General features: G+C 39.7%; 1 protein-coding gene across 18 annotated transcripts in view; it reads left to right on the top strand.

Moving 5' to 3' along the window:
* The window catches only part of mycbp2 (MYC binding protein 2), a 112,540-nt gene that overhangs the window by 43,237 nt on the left and 53,985 nt on the right, over positions 1–15,318 (top strand). For 12 of the 18 annotated variants that reach the window (XM_041806822.1, XM_041806820.1, XM_041806811.1 and 9 more), the window contains exons 16-31: positions 794–939; positions 1,367–1,477; positions 1,783–1,887; positions 8,409–8,528; positions 8,679–8,760; positions 10,463–10,580; positions 10,714–11,072; positions 11,245–11,417; positions 11,882–12,007; positions 12,231–12,358; positions 12,793–12,884; positions 13,012–13,146; positions 13,275–13,358; positions 13,459–13,555; positions 13,668–13,860; positions 14,255–14,529. In XM_041806822.1, the coding sequence (XP_041662756.1) occupies positions 794–939; positions 1,367–1,477; positions 1,783–1,887; positions 8,409–8,528; positions 8,679–8,760; positions 10,463–10,580; positions 10,714–11,072; positions 11,245–11,417; positions 11,882–12,007; positions 12,231–12,358; positions 12,793–12,884; positions 13,012–13,146; positions 13,275–13,358; positions 13,459–13,555; positions 13,668–13,860; positions 14,255–14,529 (2,344 nt within the window). The remainder of the gene's footprint in view (positions 1–793; positions 940–1,366; positions 1,478–1,782; positions 1,888–8,408; positions 8,529–8,678; positions 8,761–10,462; positions 10,581–10,713; positions 11,073–11,244; positions 11,418–11,881; positions 12,008–12,230; positions 12,359–12,792; positions 12,885–13,011; positions 13,147–13,274; positions 13,359–13,458; positions 13,556–13,667; positions 13,861–14,254; positions 14,530–15,318) is intronic. The other 6 variants (XM_041806821.1, XM_041806806.1, XM_041806810.1 and 3 more) reach the window with 5 other exon arrangements.

The raw sequence follows: 15,318 nt of genomic DNA, 5'->3' as shown, positions 1-15,318 counted from the left end.
AGTGCGCATGTGTGTTTTCAGAAACTGGCGTTTTCCCTGTTTACACGGAGACGAGGGTGTTTTAAAAAACTTCCACTGTGGAGCCCGTTTCCAAATTGTTGTGTTTTCAGGCACCAAAACGCCATTCTCATGTAAATGGACGACCAAAATGCAACAAAAGTTTTGCGTTTTCACCTGAAAACATTGTCGTGCAAACAGGGCCAAAGTCTGCTCTCTAATTTAGCTCTTTTGTCCCATTTTTAGAAACCTTTAGAATTTTTTTTGTGAAAAAGTTTGATGAACTGTTTCAAACATATTTGGGTACATGTTTGTCATGCCTGTCCCTTACTATTAGTTGTCTTTATATTGAAAATCCATTTGATTGAAGGTTTTTTTTTTATGTATTCCAGGGATGCTTTACAAATACTGAGTGCTATCACTATTTTATTACCTTTGGTATTCTGTAATCGAAGAATTGCAGGTAATTTTAGAAGATCCAAAAATGCAAAAAAGCTGAACTTCTAATATTTTGTTTTAGACCAGTTTATAATTGTGTTGGGTTTTTTTCAATATCAAAAATCAGCAGTAGTAACACTTTTACAAAAGTCCTTCACTTCAAACATAGTTGAACAAGCTGGTTTGTAACAAATGTCCCTTGTTGTACCAAGTACATATTATAGAATGCATCTTTAGAAAATCTACTAATAATAACATTAATCTTAATGATAATAATGTTAATACTAGTAAAATTGACTCAGTATAATTGACTTAACTGTTTTTCGTAATATTAATTCCTCTTTTCCACTTCTTGCAGGATCTGTGGCTGTGGATCTGGAGAGTCTGGCTGTTCAGCGTGTGGTTGTTGCAAAGCCTGTGCCAGGGAACTGGATGGTCAGGAGGCCAGACAGAGAGGCATCTTTGATGCTGTGAAGGAGATGATTCCACTGGACCTGCTGCTTGGTACGGTTTCATGATCCCCCTGTCATTTATGTACATCTCACCTTTTATCATCATTCACACTGATTACATTTCAAAAAGACAGGTATACAATATGCATGTTACTGGCTCTTGCACATGCATTTGTGATGTGCCATTTCAGCAGTTTGCGTTATGATTGATCAATCAGAACTAATGACTGTTTCCAGCAGTGATGTGTGAAAGCTACTGTATGTATCCCTTCTGCTGCTTATTTGTTGCATTTTTGTACAGTTGTCGCTGCACATCCTTTTTGTTCTCATGTTGTGCAAAGTCATTGCTTCTCCATCACATCTCTCCATCATTCATTGATGTGTGTCTTGTTTTGTTCTGCTCTGCTCCGTCCCCTTTTCATCTGCCTCCTGCATCCCGTACCTGGCTGCCTGTACCTGGGGCCTTTTTGTGTTTTCAGCTGTGCCTGTCCCTCCCCCTCCAGGAGTAAACATCGAGGAGCACATTCAGATCCGTCAGGAGGAGAAAAGGCAGAGGATTAACCGCCGGCACAGGCTGGAGGAGGGCAGAGGTACGGCTCAGACGAAAGCAGGTTGATACTATGCAACGGGGAGTTTTGTTTTTTGGCTTAGTGAAGTTTAAAAGAATACAAAATCACAAATAGGTGGGGGTGGAGGCTGATTAACAGGGTAAAACTACAAACTGTGCATCAATCCCTGTGCTAGCTTGGGTGTTGTGCCTTGGTGACTTCCCCCTTGCTTGTGTCTGTATAATTTTGTTCAGTGTGCGAGTGTATTTTTGTGGTGTAGTATTATCATGTGTTCTCTCCCATTTGTGAGCATTGTGCATGCATGTGAAAGTTTCTTTCTCCCCCAGGCCCCCTTGTTTTTCCTGGTCCCATTTTTATGAACCAGCGTGAGCAGGCCCTAGCCAGAATAAGACCCCTTCAGGCACTAAGGCATAAACGGGACAAGCACAAAGGTACTACGGTTTTCACTAACTCAACGGGTGCAGAGACACCCACTTTTTGCCTCATCTCCCAATCTGGCTGTCCCGCCCACCTCCTCTCTTACTCTCTGACGACAGGATTCTTATGTTTTCACCTGGTCCCATGGTAACAACACTGCTGGCAGGAAGCAATCAGTGTGACTCACAGGAGAGAAATGACTGTGAAGCCTTTAGACCCGGTTAAGGACCAACTGGTTCCCTTCTGAATCTCATCAGTGTAATGTTTTATTAATTACTTAAACATAGAAAAAGGCTGGGGAACACTATAGATTCAGTTTGTGTCACTGTTTCATGTTCTGGTTTAACATTTCTAATCCTCAGATAGTATGCCTGCTCTATTCCCCTGCTGTTATAAACACCTAAGGAGAAATCAATTGTCCTTGTCTAACTGGATTTACCATCACTCCCTGAACAGCTGATTTGTCACTGTGTTCATACAGCTGCTGCATAACAAACAGGAAAACAGCCCCAGAGAGACATGGCTTTGATGAGAGACAAGATGATAGATATAACCCAGATGTGATGCAGCAGGATTGTTTGGTTTAGAATACATATTTTAGAAGTCACTACGGTACTTAAGTGTGTGTAAACTTTTCATATATTGCCATTTACAGGCACATTAGATGAGCTAATGCATCGTTTCCTAAGTCGCTTGTCCTTAGGGCTGAATATCCAGCTAAGCGCTGAAACGGCAAAAAGAAAAGTAATTGTAGATGTTGTTGCAATTACCCTTATTCAGTATTAAGGCCATATAAAATAAGAATTGAAACAAAATCTTTAAAAAATGTGCTTGTTCAGAAAATAGTGCAAAATAGACTGCCTGGGCATTTTTTAAAAATAAATTTTCTAACATGTATTTTTGGGGCTTTTTATGCCTTTATTGACAAAGGAGGAGAAGTGGACAGAATCGAAAACAGGGATGAAAGAGCTGGGGAAAGACATACGGGAAAGTGCCACAAGCCGGATTTGAACCCGGGCTGACCGCGTACATGGGGCGTGCCTTAAACCACTAGGCCACCTGTCCCTCAGCCTGGGACAATTTTGTCACGACTGCCTTGTTTTACTATTTGCTTTAAACTATGACAAATGCAGTTTTGCATAAAATTTGCAATAAGGGTGCATGCAGGCCTGAAAGTTGGCTGAACCTGGCCTACAGGCCACTGTTTGGGGATTTTTTTCATCTATTTCAATTAATTTAACCAGGAAAAACTAATTGAGATAAAGAATCTTATTTATGTCCTGGACAAGACAGGAAGCAGCACACCTAACAAAGACACAGACGGAAAAACAGAGCAATTACTATCACAGAAAGACCAAATCCTTAGTCACACAGCAGAAAGTCATAAGTCAGAACATCTACAACCTGATGCAACTTCTTCCAGTGCCTTCAATCTACCTTTAAAAAGTTATAAAGAGAGCAGCTCCTCAAAACATAAAGTCTCCTGTTGCAGATTCTAGGCTGCAGGAGCAGCATACCTGGAACTCCTTTTACCTATTTCAAGGTGGACTTTGGGCATAGATAGCATAAGTAAATTTTGTGACGGAGTCACAGAGTGAAGATTGTAGCTTTCAGTCCTTTTCACATGAATAAAATCACAAGTATGATGGAAGCAGATTGAGTATAGCCCTAAAAAGGTTATGGTTGAGTGATTTAGCCTACACGAGGTCAAAGAAGACCAACCAACTTGATCGTACAGAATGCAATGATGAGTTAAAGATGTGACATTTGTGATAAACCTCTGTGCCCAGTTGTGCACATGTCATCTCTGCTGCCTTCTCCCAACATTTTGTGCAATCCCCACTATGCTGAACAGGCAGAAATGGCCCAAAAGTATAAATTGTACTATTAGTACTAGTTTGGATCTTACAAAACATTCTTTTATCTAAAGTAACCATACAAAGGACAGAGAACACTAAAAAACAGCCTCCGAATTCACTGTTTACTAAGACTGTTATTCATCATAAATCATTTTCAATTAGAAATTAGTATCTGTCGGCCTTCTCTCTCAAATTAAAAATTAAACAGAAAAATGATGCCCTTTTCTAAACTTGCAGTACAGAGTGCTTAACACAAATTTAACAAAGCACATGAAGCTTTGTTTTCCAGTGTTGATTGTTTCTGGCAGTTGTTTACTCTTGCTGTCCTCATGAACCCTATTTAGTATTTCTTGTCTGGAAACTGTGTTGGTAGAATGATAACAGCTATCACATACAGTACATAATTATATTTTGCAAGCACTGATGTTGGTGGAGGCTGTGGAATAACTATTGTTGTTCTCAGCTGCCTTGTCATCACTTATCATCAACATCAGGCACCTTAGTTGAACTTTGTCAGGCTTCCTGTTTATTTGAACCCTGTGAATCCTGATTTTTCTTCCCAATTACCTGTTTATGGTCTAAAATATGATCTGATATGTTTAGCCATTTCTGAGGGTATAATACCATCCGACTGATATTATTGTCAAACGTTCAGTCATTGCAGAGAACTTGTCTTTGATCAGCACATTGGTGCTGGTGGATTTTCAAACGTGTCGTATTGGAGCATTTAGTAGCCTGAGTAAAAATAGGAGACAGGCTGTACTCCTTACTAGAGCACTGTGCTCATAAAATATTTCTTCTAGTCACTATGTGTCTATTTTTGGGGACAGTGAAAGTGAAATACGTACTCATACTGTAAAGCCCTGACTGGATGGCCCACATCTCCCCGAACTGCTGCTGTTTTTTTTTTATGTCATAATAAGTGGCTCACGTTGCAGATACAAAAAAACATTAGCTATCTTTATGCTGAGCTTATTGCCCTTATTGATGTTGATGCTAGTACATCTCATTTCAGACCCTTATTAGATAATAGTTTTAACTCATTGAAAGCAATAAAGGTGCAAGGGATCACAGCTGATTGGTGATCCATTCAGATCCCCCCTCGCAGTTTGAAGAGTACTGTATGCGATCCACAAATGAAAATGGACATCCAGTCTCATTTTAGATGTTGTAAGGCGAGTCGTGTGTGAGGTATGACACAGAGAAGAGTCATAAATTGTTAATTATTCATTTTGTTTGGCTTTTTGTATCAAATGGTACTTCAGCATTTCTCCGTTCCCACTCACTTTGTCTGTCTCTCTTACAGTTTGTCACATTAAGCATGCAGGCATCAGCTAGTAGTTGCATGTGACATTGATCAATAGCATTACTTAGATGAGTCCTATTACAAATACTCCAATATACAGGGCTGAGTTCTTTCCAAGTATTGATGATGTAGTCTCTAAACCAGTGGTTTTCAGACATTTTTTTTTGCCCAAAGCACACTTGAGATCAAGCCACATTTTCAAGGAACACTGTATCCTTACACTTACAAAACAGTTTCTTTAAAATGTGTTACAATACCTTAAATTGTTTTATAGTGGTAGTAATTACAAATTACTGTACATATTCTCACAGCACATCTAGAATTGCCTCATGTCACACCAGTGTGCTTTGCCACACCATTTAAGAAACACTGCTCTACTTATATATGTCTTTTTGCTTTGTGTGAGTCAAACAAACTGCAGGAGCAGCCAGCGAATGAACACAAACATTCACACACATTTGATAAATTAGCTGTTTATCTGGGCTTACAATAAGGTTTTTTTAATCTTGATACAATTGTTTGGGGCTGTCATCAACCAAAGAAAAACTTGGACGACTGAAATTTATTTCACCAACTCACCAACCCATTGATTGGTTCCTGGAAAAAAAAAAAAAAAAAACTCTGATATTTCTGGCATCCTAGGCAGTGACTGTCTTTACTGCACCCCCTGGTAGTCTTAAGTAATTTTAAAAACAAACACAACAAGCAGCATAATACATTATTTTTACCTCATTATGTTTCTCTGAAATAACAACTGAGTCAGTGCCAACCAGCATGTGCCAGCATGATAGCCATTTACGGTCACAATTGACAGGACCCACTTGTTACAGCTTTCTTGGTGTAAGTTGAGAACTTAAACATCAGACAGCATGCAACTGGAAATAAGTCCACAGGTTGGGACAGGGGGCAAGGGGAGACACTCACAGTGCTCTGTCATTACAATAGAAATCTTGCATCTCTCAGCAAAGTTGAGTCATGCATTTCCAGGTTCGTTAGGGCAGTTCTCAAACTTTATTTTTCTGGTAACCCACTTTAGAGTACATGCCATCCTGACCCACCAACTTTATTTTCCATACATTATTGCTCTTCAGATCAACCTCCTGCGCCATCCTCAGCTGTTTGGTTGAGCTGATGGCCAGTGCTAGCTTGGAAAACAAGCGTTTTATCTGTCAGGAAGAGGCGACTTTGCCTCTGTCGCATAGGCTTTCTTTGAATGCCTTCAGAACGTGCCTGGTGTGGATCGATGATTTTCTTGTTCTATCGGCCAAGCGGCCAAGCATACATTACTCTATTTTTTGCCATCCAGTGACTGTTAGAGACTTGTTTTCTGCTTTAATATGGTGTAAAGGGTGCATGTGATAGGGTGGACCTCTCTCATGTGGCTATAATGTGTACTGCAGCCATGAATGCCCCAATTCTGTAGCAAAGATATTCTGAAAACTCATCTGGCAACCCAAAGAAATCTCCCGTGACCCACCTGTGGGTCCCGACCCAGACTTTAGGAATGAGTGCATTGAGCATAACTGCTGTGAAACCAGGCATGGAAAGTAACTTTAATTATGTTTACTCAGATTACTGTAATTGTGTAGTTTTTCTGTGTATTTATACTTATATTAGTACATTTTAAAGTTAGAACTACTTAAATAAATTCTGACCAGAGTAACTGTACTTTTACATGAGTTTAATACTCTGCACTTTTTCCACCTCTGTTGTTTACACAATATCACATAGCAAGAGAACTGATTCCACGCCACATCCATGAACAGCAAAGACTGGAGTATCGATACATCAGGGTTAAACATTTCAGAGTTGATTGTGGTTTCAACTCGGTTCTGAGTGAAATAGTCTTCAGTGTTGGAGTTATTTGACAGTGTAGGTCCACCGGTGTTAGTTCAGCTTTGTAGAGTCAGCTGGTCTAAGCTGCGCCCGCTGTGATTTCAAATCTGGGGAAATGTGTGGGCTGAGTTTCCCCATCATGCTCTTGGGCAGGGTGTTTAGTTGTTGTCTAGTGAGTGATACACATGTGCACCATGGGTGAAGTTGTTCCTATCTGTGACTTTAGGTATTCCCAAAGGATGTATTGTCTGTAATCTTCGTTTATAGACCAGTACTTTGACTTTTTACTTCCTTAAGTTTTAACCAGAGTAACCAAACTTTTACTTGAGTTCAATAGTAGGTACTTTTTCCACCTGTGTGTAAAACAGTGAGAAAATAACAAATACTCTACCACTCGTCTCTCTACCTAGACTACCAAACACTACCTTTTCCTTCCTCTTTTACTTTCTTCGTTGCACATGCTCTCTCTCTCTCTCTGTCTCTCTCTCTGCAATTGTCATAGCCAAGCTCATTGGCCAACTTATTGATTGAATGACCAGAGATTGTCAGCCCTACTTAGATTTAAGTTTTTGCAGTTTATCCTGATGTATCATTGGATATCAGTTATCAGGTATTTGCTATATTGTGATATTGTCATTAACAAACCACATTTTATATCATATCTTATTGTATCATATTATATCATACCCCAGTAAAAAATCAGACCATAGTGTTAACTATTTTGGAGTATTGCATTTCCTCTTCTTTACATGTTAGAATCTCAGGCTTCTATTCCTAGTTGAATATCTTTACTTTTGGTGAAGCATTTATACTATACAAGTTATTTATTTGGGGATACCTTGTGTGAACATCCTGCTTGGTTTTTACCCATGAAGTGGAAAAGAGGCTCTGTCTTTTTACGGACTTCTCAGTTTTTGATTTCCCAACAATTTGGTTCCAATTTCTTTTCATTTTATTTATCTATTTTTAACTGAGATTAAGAGTTTTGCCCTTGATTTAAACCTTCAAACTCTACCTTATTGATTTTTGGCCCATGAACCAGTCAATTTTGAATTTGCATTCACTGTCTAATTGAAGCCTGTATTAGTTTTCATCTGGCTGACTTTGAGGTAAACCACAATGTACTGGTTCCTGATCCAAAAGGTATTGACAGTCATTGATTTTACTGTAATGCATGGGAATCGATCCAATTCTTCCACTCACAAACCCTAACTGAGACCTCTTGCACAGGGCTCAGGGCAAACCAGATAACCTCCTTTAAAATTAAATCTAGTTGTTGGAAAGGAAATACAGTTTCCATTAGTATTGGAGCTGGTTGCCAAAAGCCTTCTGCCACAGAGGTGTTGTCCCCCCTTTTTCTGTTTTGGCATGCTGTCCTTTTTTTTCCCCTTTTCTTTTCAATCCTCTTTTCTCTCCAGCTCCGTTTTCCAGGACTGAGCAGAGACCTCCACCTCTGCGGTCTTACATTTCCACTGAACCTCACTCCCCTTCTGTTCTCTACTCAAATTTGCTGACTTGTGTGTTTGACTTGTAGATGGCAGCAGTGAGCGAGGCGACAAGGATGCCAGCAAAATCACCACCTATCCTCCGGGGGCTGTGAGATTTGACTGTGAGATGAGAGCCGTGCAGGTCAGCTGCGGTTTTCACCACTCAGGTACGTTAATGTCCAACAAGGCTGCTTCTCTGTTGGCACGGGGGTTTCCTTGTCTGCTTTCTACTTGAAGATCATAATTTCTAACAAAAGTGTCTGAATTTGAAGGAAGGAAATACAGAAAATTACAATCATGAATGTGCTGCTTCACAGTGGTGCTGATGGAGAATGGAGATGTCTACACGTTTGGTTACGGCCAGCATGGGCAACTGGGACATGGAGATGTCAACTCCAGGTACTTCCTCTGCTTCCTTAAATGAATTTGATTAAATATGATGAGTTTAAGCCCAATTAATTAGTTGTAAATTAGCCTGCAGGAGCAAGAAAAATATAAAATGTCGGATGCTGTTGATTAGTGCAATAATGATATGAGGTGCAATAAAAACACAACACAAATAACACACATGATGAACAGGAAATATTTACAATATGTCTAACATGCCTCAAAAATATTAAAGCACAGTAATATGTCAAAAGAGGACATAAAATCAATCAGAAATGGAACAACAAAGTCAATTAAAACAGGTGCAATCAGAAGCTAAGAAGTTAACAGTTACGAATCTGAAATGCCCCAGTGACACCAGTTCTTTGATTTTTAAAGAGCTCTGCAGTGAGTTCCAAGCAGACCATGCAAAGAAGCTAAAAGCAGATCTACTAAGTTCAGAATGAACTCAAGTATGAACTATGATACAGTTTTTGGTTTATCTGCAGTTTGTTTTCTATTTACCACACCTCTCTTTGCAACCTGTCCCCTGTCATATATAGAAATCCAATAATTGGTTTATTTTTACTAAATTGGCACAGATTTATTTGATAGTACCTGATAGCTAGCCAGTCTGTATCAAAATGGTTCGGAAAAATGACCATTATACCAGGCATCTGTCTAATAGTTAGAAAGTGCACATGCTGATAGTTGTTTTCATAAAATAATCAGTTTATTTATGGTGATAAATTGAGACATTTGTGAAATGTGTAATACAAAGGATCATGTTGCATTAGATTAAAATTAGATTAGATTGTGCTGCCAGAATTAAAGTATAATACTGAATGCAATAATGAATACACCACCACAGTGGGAATGAAATGGACACTTAAACTTCAGTGCTAAGCAAGACTTTCCACTGGTATATGAAGCAGTCAGTCTGTGATAAAAAGCAGCCAGCCGGATGCTTGTCCTCACTGGTGCATTGAACAAAGTGAGACACAAGTGATAAGAGGTCATCTGGGGTCCATTACATTTTGAGTATCCAAGTAGTCTAATTAATTTAACTGCAATTGCGATGTCAGGCTGTGCATTTACATAATTGCATAAAGGCTGCAATTATTTTTGTTTTAAGTAGCACTTGAAAGGTTAACAAACATGCCAACAGAAAGGCCTTTGAGTTACAATACTATTGCACTTTGTAGAAATACCTTTATCTTCACTTTTCAAAGAAGGAAAAACTTTTGGGGGGAAAATTTTGAGTTATTTTGAAAGCAGTACTGTAAAACTTCATGTTTTGTACTTTTTATGCTACTTTGTGTTTTGAGTATTACTCTCTGCATTTTCCTTAATATCTAAGCCAATAGACTCATGATACTGTTTATGTATTGTATATTGTAATCACAAATTGCAATATTTTCCAGTATGATTGCAATCGTCCTTTATTACCACATTGTGCAGCACTACATCTAACACATTTATTCAACAATTTGTGGTGGTTATTCAATTTTCTGAAAGGAGACATAGTAGTTACATAATCTTTACCAAAAAATTCAGCTACTTCATGCATGAAGCTCACATTGTTGCAAGACTGATCTTATTATGGTTTGTTTCACAACCAGTTAAAGCTCCTCACTGGAGATTTAAAGTTAAAGAAAAGTGCACAGATTCTTACTTTGTAGTAGTTTGAGTTGCACATCAAGCACAACCTAAATTAGATTTATCTTCCTGTCAGGGGTTCTCCAACTCTGGTGCAGGCTCTTCCAGGTCCCAGTGTTCAGGTGACAGCAGGCAGTAACCACACAGCTGTTCTCCTCATGGATGGGCAGGTTTTTACATTTGGAAGCTTCTCGGTAAGAATTATACCATATATAATATAATTATTCTCACAAATCCCAACTTGTACATGAAAATCCCAACAGTCTGTTAAAGGTCTGTTTCGTTGCACTGCTCTAGTGAGTGAATCTGTATCTGTTTATTTTCCAGAAAGGGCAGCTGGGCCGGCCCATCCTCGACATGCCCTACTGGAATGCCAAGCCATCTCCTATGCCCAACATCGGTGCCAAATATGGACGGAAGGCTACCTGGATAGGAGCCAGTGGGGACCAGACATTCCTGCGGATCGATGAGGCTCTCATCAACTCCCATGTCCTCGCTACTTCAGAGATCTTTGCCAGCAAACACATTATTGGCCTCGTTCCCTCCTCTGTGTCTGAGCCGCCTCCATTTAAATGCTTGCTTATCAACAAAATGGACGGGAGCTGCAGGACCTTTAATGATTCGGAGCAGGAGGACCTGCAGGGATTTGGACTGTGTTTGGACCCTGTGTATGATGTCATTTGGAGGTCAGTCAAAGGACAAAACAGATCAATGTTATGCACCTATCATGATTTCAGTTTGCATCATTCATATTACTTTAAATGCCTGTTAATAAGGCCCTACAGCAGGATTATTGTATTGTTATTGTACTGTCTTTTTGTACTTCCTTATGTAATTTTTGGATTTCTCTGTGTTTAGGTTCCTTCCAGCCACAAGAGAGATGCTGTGCTACAACGCAGTGATCGCTGATGCCAGGATGCCCTCTGCTACAGATCTCCAGGCTCGCTGTAGCATCCTTAGCCCAGAGCTTGCATTGCCCTCAGGATCCCATGCCACCACTACTCGCTCTCATGGAGCCCTACATATCCTCGGTAATTCAGCAAAGTGTCTTTGGTCACATGATTCTTTAATGAATGTCTGCAAATGCTTCAACACAACTGAAGGCTGATGCAGACATCTGTGTCTAAATCTGCCTTCTTGGATCAGAATCTATAGTAGTCAGTGTATCACCCATATGATTTACATAGTGGTCCTTTCTTTATCAATCTGAGCCCTGTTTGAAGATTTTTATCTTAAGTAGATATTTAAAATGTGCTGTTTCTTTCTTTGTTCATGGAACTGCTTCGTAGACATCCCAGGACAGTAATCATCATTGGCATTTCATTGTTATTTTTGACATTATGATGATCATAAAAAATGCATTCCTGCTAGCAGTTTGCTTTTCACCCTTTTTCATTCTGTTCTTGCTAAAATCTTTTAGAAGTGGCATGTGGTTAAGGGTTTGCAGGAGTGTGTAGGTTATGCATCAATGTTTAAATCTGCGTCTTTGACTTAGGTTGTCTGGATACGCTGGCGGCCATGCAGGAGCTAAAGATGGGCGTAGCCAGTGCAGAGGAAGAAACCCAGGCAGTGATGAAGGTCTACTCCAAAGAGGACTACAGTGTGGTCAACCGCTTTGAGAGTAAGTGGCCCCTTTCTGCAGGATGCATGGTAAATGATGTATGATGCCCTGTACAGCAAGATGCATTTAGCTCAAGCTACACACATTTTTTACCTTTAGAATGAACATATCTATGAGAAAAAAATGTTTCAGCTCAGATAAGTTTGTATGTATTAATCAAAGTAGAAAAACAACTTCTGTGACCCCTGTCATGGGCTAATTGATCCCATGTGTGATGCTGTAGGTCACGGTGGTGGTTGGGGCTACTCAGCTCACTCTGTGGAGGCCATCCGCTTCTGTGCTGATGCAGACATCCTGCTGGGTGGACTGGGCCTGTTTGGGGGCCGAGGGGAGTACACTGCAAAGATCAAGGTAAGCTGTTTGTGGCATTTATTAAGTGCTCATTTCAGGGATTTTTCGCTTTAGTATTCAGTTGCTGTAGGTCAGGGCTGATGTCTCATCTTTGAGGTCTACCGCTGCAAATGGCTGCACCGTCATCTCAGTCTTTTTCATTCAAATCATTCTTGTTTGGAAATATTCACATGCAGAATCAAATATAGGCTTACAATTTATCTTTTTTTTAATGATATAACAAACACAAAGCACCTTCCCACCATCTCTCTGACAACCAGAGATAAATATACCTCTATATATACAATTACATTTAAAAGGACACTTACACGCACATTTAGCTTGCTTGCTCTGAAGTTGATTGTTTACTTTAAAGTAGATATATTTCCTGGAAGATAAAATACTGAGCTACCTGAATGCTTACAATGTGTTGACGCTGTCTTGTGGCTGTGCAGCTTTTTGAGCTGGGACCAGATGGAGGCGACCATGAGACCGATGGTGATCTGCTGGCTGAGACTGACGTACTGGCCTATGACTGTGCTGCCAGGTAAAACTCAAAGATTTCTTCTTTTTCCATCTCTTTTTACTATTCTTTCTTTCCTTTCCCATATGAAAACATAATTAAAAATCTCTCTTTGATGGCCATTAATTGTTTTATTGTTATATCTTTTCAGAGAGAAATATGCCATGATGTTCGATGAGCCGGTGCTGCTGCAGCTGGGCTGGTGGTATGTGGCGTGGGCTCGAGTGTCTGGTCCAAGCAGTGATTGTGGCTCCCATGGACAGGCTACCATTACTACTGATGATGGGTAAAACCTTTTTTCTGGCTCAGGCAGTACTCCAGCATTTAAAAACATGATTCCCTGGTTAATTTCAATTATATTTCATCATAGTTAATGCTTCATAATGTTAAATTTGTCTTATATTTTCCCTTTAGCGTGGTCTTTCAGTTCAAAAGCTCTAAGAAGTCAAACAACGGTACAGATGTGAATGCAGGTCAGATACCTCAGCTACTTTACAGGTAAGTAAAGCACTTTACATTTTGTTAACTGTGGTGCAGCCCTGTTTTGTTTAGAGTCTTCAGTAAATAAGCTCAAATGTTTTCTTTATTTCACAATTAGGCTTCCGTCAAATGATGGCAACGCATCCAAAGGGAAACAGCAGACCAGTGAACCAGTCCACATCCTGAAACGCTCATTCGCCCGCACAGTCTCAGTGGTGAGTGCAGTCTCCATATTTGGGCCTCTTCTCTGTTTCTACCGGCTTAATCATCTTGACAGGTAATTTCTCACCACAATGTTTGTGATTATCCACCTCTTTCTCTCTGTAGGAGTGTTTCGAGTCCCTGCTGAGCATCCTTCACTGGAGCTGGACCACCTTGGTTTTGGGTGTGGAGGAGCTGCGAGGGCTGAAGGGTTTTCAGTACACTGCCACATTGCTGGACCTGGAGAGACTGCGCTTTGTTGGCACCTGCTGCCTCCGCCTGCTCAGGGTCTACATCTGTGAGATCTTCCCCATTGCTGGTAAGAGCATCGAGGTTGTAAAGGGATAATATTGTTGTCAGTGCCATTCTTTGCAAAAAGAAGTTGCCAAAAGTGCTGATTTTAAACAGTAATATTTGTATCATAACACTGATGATTATGTTTAGAATTAACTGAAAGAATATGGATACTTAAAAGCAATTAAAGCCATTTTGTATTGAGATGATGGCCTTGAGATGATAAAAACCTATACAAACTAGATTGTGTTTACATTTCCCATATACTAAATAGTAAACAGATAAGATATTCTTTTATTAAACATTAGGAAGTTTTCATTTCAAAAACAACATTTACATTGATTTTTGTTTATTTAGAGTGTAGATTTCTCTCAAAATCTCATGTTGTTTTCTTGTACTATCTGTTGTTTGATTTTCAGCCAGCACCAAAGCTGTGGTGGAGGAGTCAAGCAAGCTGGCAGAGTGCGTGGGAAAGACACGCAGCCTGCTGAAGAAGATCCTGTCAGAAGGCATGGACAACTGCCTGACTAAGCTGGACAATGACCCCCAGGGCTACTTGTCTCAGCCTTTAACCCTGCTAGAGGCTGTGCTGCAGGAGTGTCACAACACCTTCACTGCCTGTTTCCACTCCTTCTACCCGACCCCGGCTCTGCAGTGGGCTTGCCTCTGCGACCTGCTCAACTGCCTGGACCAGGTCAGCGATGGCAGAATGTTTTTTAATGTTCTTCAGAAATAGTTTTAATAGGAATTGAAACTATTCATATAACTGGAGTTAATTGATAGTCAAACTGTTCATAGTTTCTCCTAATTTATAAAACTAGTTGAAAAAAAAAAAAAAAAAAGAAGCCAAATTGTGAAATCCTGTCATGTCTTCAGATTGCTTTTTTTCACAACAAAACAGACAAAATCTCAATGATATCATATTAAGAGAAGTGAATATACAGTGCTTATAAGAAGAGTTTTCCCCGTTGGATTTCTTATCCTTTTATTAACTTTATAAACCAGACATGGTCAATATCATTTAGCTTTTTTTTGACAAAAAATACAAAAAAAACCTTTATTGTTAAAGTGAAAACAGATTTCTACAAAGTAATGTCAATTAGATACAAATATGTAATGTAAAATAAGTGCCTGCATAAATATTCACCCCCTTCAAGTCAGTATTTAGTAGATGCAAATTTGGTTATAATCACAGCACTGAGTGTGAGGATAGATCACAGTCAAGCTTGCACATATGGACACTGCAATTTCACTCAATTCTTCTTTGCAGAGCTGCTCAAGCTCTGTCAGGTTGTCCAGCCACATATTCTCTATTGGACTGAGGGCTGGACTTTGATACGGCCATTTAGAACATTCACCTGGTTGTCTTTAAACCATTTCTGGTAAACTTTTGCTGTACACTTCAGGTCTTTGTCTTTCTGGAAAAAAAATCTTCTCCCAAGCCATAGTTCCCTTGCAGACTGAATAAGCTTGTCCTCCATGA

The sequence above is a fragment of the Cheilinus undulatus genome, linkage group 15, assembly GCF_018320785.1.
Source record: "Cheilinus undulatus linkage group 15, ASM1832078v1, whole genome shotgun sequence".
Taxonomy (NCBI): Eukaryota; Metazoa; Chordata; class Actinopteri; order Labriformes; family Labridae; genus Cheilinus; species Cheilinus undulatus.
This window is presented reverse-complemented; position numbering and strand designations above follow the sequence as displayed.